This window comes from Ananas comosus, unplaced genomic scaffold (assembly GCF_001540865.1).
Source record: "Ananas comosus cultivar F153 unplaced genomic scaffold, ASM154086v1, whole genome shotgun sequence".
Taxonomy (NCBI): Eukaryota; Viridiplantae; Streptophyta; class Magnoliopsida; order Poales; family Bromeliaceae; genus Ananas; species Ananas comosus.
This window is the reverse complement of record NW_017893424.1, coordinates 48,689-53,774: the sequence shown is the minus strand read 5'-3', so window position 1 is coordinate 53,774 and position 5,086 is coordinate 48,689. Positions and strand designations below refer to the sequence as shown.

The window sequence follows — 5,086 nt, the reverse complement described above, 5'->3', positions numbered from 1 at the left end:
ATCAACACCTACCTCCTCATCCTTCATCACTTTCCTCTCTCTTAATCAAAACCCTCTCTAAAAAATTTTAAATTTTCATTCCGATTTCCATTCCAATAATGAACCAAGCATTTTTGGACGATTCATCATTCCATTTCCCATTCCTATTTCAATCATGAACCAAACAAGCCCTAAATATGAGTACCAACCATGTATAACAAATAGCAAGTCATTTTGGTGATTATTATAGAGTTTTATATATAGAGTTGGACTGGGCTACTATTAGTAGCAAAAATCTATCGTTGCTATCAGTTTTTTAACCTTTGGATCAACTCTTTTCATCATTTCTAACCATTGGATTAAATGCTATAACCCAGTGGGGACCACTCAACCCTAGGGGGACCACTCAACTCTAACTGACTAATATCATCCTAACCCTACAATTTTTTATCCAAGGGTTATAAACTTGATAGCAAAAAGAGCGTTTTACTACTAATAGTATTCCAGCCTAATTCTATATATATATATATAGAGAGAGAGAGAGAGAGAGAGAGAGAGAGGACCACTTGGGATCTCACATTCTCCTTCCCCCTTTAAGCCCTGATGTCCTCGTCAGGCTCAGATTTACAAATACTAGATAATGTAAGATTCGTTTTGCTAGCCTAAGTCGATCTTGTGGGAGCTGTACTCTACCTACAACAATCAACAGCATGAGAGTCTCGTTCTCCTTGCCGTATAATCCTGACTTAGCAGAGACTCATTTTACACTTCCGGCTGATAATCGACTCTGATATTATTTGTAACGCCCCAACTTTCCATAGGGTCACCCATCCTAGGACCACAGTAGTCGTAGCATACTTAACTCTCTTAACTTTTTGGATCTAGCGACCGCCAAAATATTATAGTCGATTTAAGAGGTTTAGCCCTATTATATCATATATATATATATATATATATATATATATATATATATATAGAACTATCCGAAGTCTCACATTACTCTTTTTTTTATTTTTTTATTTTTATTTTTTATTCTTTTAACCCTTTTTGCTCTTTTTCCTGCTTGAATCTTTCTTTCGAATTCATTTTATTGGACCGGGTGCAACTCATTAGATCGTGATCTTTCTATAGTGAGAGATTTATGGTTTATCCATAAATTATTTAATAATGTATATAAAAAATATATACACCGAATACCTATATCCGATTTAGACTCAATCTGTATCCGGTCTTAAACGGATAGTATACGAGTAGTCGCTACCAGACTCGTTCAAATAGACCCGATGAATATATTATTAATTTAAGTATTCAGAATGAATCCGACCCGAAGTTACATGAATTCGGTATATATTTTTTTTCTTTTTTTCTTTTTTTTTAAGATACGAGTACAGTATATCAACTATTCAAATCTGATCGGATTCACGAACATCTTTATACAAGAATTTTGAAACTGAGTCGCAAGAAATTAAAGAATTTGTTGGCCAAATAAAATTTTTTAAAAATATTTTAAAAGAGAGTTTAAAATATGTGCGTTAATTATTAGTAATATTATATGTGATCCGCACATGCATGATGCAACCATATGCCTCTAGTTTCAGTCAACGAAGGCATCCAAACCATTAATCTATACTCTCTCCAACACCGAAGTTAAAATTCTCAGGAAAAATGGCCGGCGCCGACGCCGACGCCGACGCCGACGCCGACGCCGACGCCGATGCTGCTCCGACCTGCAACCGCGAAGCCGAGCTGAAGCAATTCGACGACACGAAAGCCGGCGTGAAAGGCCTCGTCGACGCCGGCGTCTCCACCGTCCCGCGAATCTTCCGCCACCCTCCCGAAGACCTGCCGAGACTCTCCGCCGCCGCCGCCGACTCGGATGATCAGGCAGCTCTCCGAGTTCCGGTCGTCGATATCGGATCCATCGGCTGCTGCCGCCGCCGCCGTGCGGAGGCCGTCGACGCCGTCCGCGAGGCGGCGTCGCGGTGGGGGTTCTTCCAGCTGGCGAACCACGTCGTGCCGAGCTGCGTGACGGACGGACTGATCGGAGGGGTGAAGGGGTTTCATGAGGAGGATGCGGAGGTGAAGAAACGGTTCTACAGCCGCGAACGTGAGAGGAAGGTGAAGTACGCGTCCAACTTCGATCTGTACCAGTCGGCGGCCGCCAATTGGCGGGACACGCTCACTTGCGTCTTCGATGGCTCGCTCGATCCCGCCGATGATCTCCCCCAGATCTGCAGGTGAGTTAAATGAATTAATTACCGTCCTTCAAATACGAACAATCATTCGATCATCATTTTTTTATTTAAATTAAAATTATTTTTAGCATTTAATACTGTACGGATATTTTTGGTTCATAATTGGAATAAAAATAAAAAATTGAATTGAATTGCTTTGAAATGAAAAAATTGAATGACGAATTATTCAGAAATATTTGATTTATTATTGAAATGGAAATCGAAATGAAAATTTAAAATTTTTTAGAAGAGGATGTTTTGACCGAGAGAGAAAGAGGTGAAAGGGAGAGAAGATATATAGGTGTTGATGAAAGAGTATTTTGAATAGTTTACTTTCGAATAAGTCAATTCGGAATTTAAAACCGGATTGGATTATAAATGGATTTGGTCATTTCCATTCCGGAGTGGAATCAAAATCGGAATTCGATTCCTAAAAAACAAACGGCAAATATCGAAATCTATGAACTCCATTTCGATTCCATAATCTAAAATAGGTGAAACAAACATACCCTACATCTTTTTAAAGTTTCGAGATAGAAAATATATAAATTAGGATAAATACAGAGAATCATTCATAGCCTTTTGATTCACCTTTATCGGTTTATTTTTGCAAATAAAAATTTAAACATCTATTTTTATACTTAAAATATTCTGTAGGCTTAGTAGCCCAAAAACTCCGTTGGAGCTCCTCTATGTTAATTTAATTGGTTCATCAGAAAAAGAAGCATAGAAAAAAATTTGTTTCAGTTTTTTGTCCAATTTTTTTTTTAAATTAGCTTTTACGGAAATTTTATTTTCCAAATTTTATAGCAAACTAATATTTTTAATTTTCAAATTTTCTTTAAGAAACACGAAAATGCTAAACTTTTTAGAGCCCATTTGGATTGGGTACAAGATAGGATATAAAGCTCTTATACCCCGTCTTGTACTCAAACACAATTTGGGCTCGATGGGAACTGAATAACCCGCTAAGGGCATGTTTATTTCAACGTAAATAGACTTGGAGTGAAAGTGAACTTTGAGTTGAAGTGGAGTTGGAGTGAAAATTAGTTCACTTCTGCTGTTTGTTTCTAATTGTGGAAGTGCAGTTCTGCGAGTTCTGTTGTTTCTTTGGTAGGAAGTAGATAACATAAAAAGTGTAGCTCTTTACCCCCGGTATACTTACCTCCAAAGTGATATCATTGTCTATTTTGTAACTTATAGTAAATAATAAATTATAATAAATAAAAATTAATAAATTATATATGTATATAATTATATATGTGTATAATTATAAAATAAAATTTTAAAAAATTATATTATTTGTTTGCATATAAATTATAATAATGCAACAAATAAAATTTTAAAGTTAAAAAATTATTAACATTTAACAAATTCATTTTTCATCATTTTCTAAATATACAAATTAAACAAAAAATATATTAAAGCTTACCTAATCAAATTTGATCATATTTTAAAAGAAGTAACCCTAACACATTAATCCATTCTTCTTTTTTTTTCACTTCACCGGAATTGACTTCGTCCCATGGGAGGATAAAGTCAAGTTTATTATTTTAGGTGAACTGGACTTTCGGGCGTAATAAAATTACGGTGAACCAAACAGCGGAAGTGGTCAGTTTTCACCGAAAATCACTTCCACCATCCCACTTCCACCCTACTTTCCTCGAAACAAACAGACCCTAAAGGTGGGAACTATAGTTCTCACGCCGGGTGGGAATAAGCTTACAAACAAGCTTGTTCCCACTCACTGGGTAGAGAGAGAGAGAGAGAAATATATTTTAAATTAGAATTTAAAATTTGTGATTTTAAAATTAAAATTCTAAAATTTAAAATTAAATTTTAATTTTGATATTTAAAATTTTAAAACTTTAAAATTTAAAATTTTAATATTTTATATCTTTCAAATTTAAATTTGGTCTGTTCTTAAACTTCAAATTAATTTTAAATAAAAATTTGTAAATTTAAAAATTTAAATTTAATTCAATTTTAAAATTTAAAAGTGTAAAATTTAAATTTAAAATTATAGAATGCAACTTAAAAATTTAAAAAAGTTATCATATAATGATATGAGTAATATTAAATGGTATTTAAATTTATTCTGCTCATCTAATTCCTTTATTCTATCTATGCTACCAAACGCCTATTTTTCTTATTCACCGAAAAACAACTAAATTTTTATCCAAACACAAAATTGTCAAGTTCTCGCCTATACCTTAAAGTTGTATCCTATTTCTGGTATGAATAGTCTTACTTTAATCCGCAACCAAACGAACTTTTTAGTCATACATATAAAGGATCACCTGAATAGAGAATTCAAGATGAGGCTTGTGAAGAAATGGTTCAGCCATAAAACAATCCAAATATCCACAATTAATTTCGCCTCATGCCGTCGTGGGAAGCGCTACCCCTTTCTTACGACCGTCTCCATCGACCCAACTGAGAATTCGAAGTGTTTTACCGTACTTAGTACACTCTTCCCTAAGATACTTCAATGGATATGAATATTCAAAATTTTATTCGAATCAAATGGAATGTGAGCAAATTTCAACAAACGATCGATTGTCGTGGTTTCGGCCATTTGTATAAAAGAAGATTTGTATTTGAGTATGTTTCTATATGTACCCGACTCGACCCGACCTCGGCTCGAACACAGCTTTGTTGTGATATATAGAAAATTTTAATTTGATTTTGAAAATATATTCTTGAAATATGATATATTTGAAAACTTGTGAAGAAAAATGATTGCATTTTAGGTTCCAGTTTATAGGCTCGGCACTGGATTACGATTTTTTCGCAAACATTCGGGTTTGGAATACGGATTCCTCACAAAATCAGAAAGTTCAGGTTCGAGCTTGGATTCTGGGTTTGATTTT

General features: G+C 34.5%; 1 protein-coding gene across 1 annotated transcript; it reads left to right on the top strand.

The window, feature by feature from the left end:
* Nucleotides 1–1,517: 1,517 nt before the first annotated feature.
* On the top strand, nucleotides 1,518–2,217 carry LOC109706022 (1-aminocyclopropane-1-carboxylate oxidase homolog 11-like; the record flags this gene model as incomplete). The annotated part of the gene is given in 1 exon segment (XM_020226826.1): nucleotides 1,518–2,217. A coding segment is annotated over 1 exon segment (573 nt), but the record flags the coding sequence as incomplete, so codon positions are not given.
* Nucleotides 2,218–5,086: the final 2,869 nt, after the last annotated feature.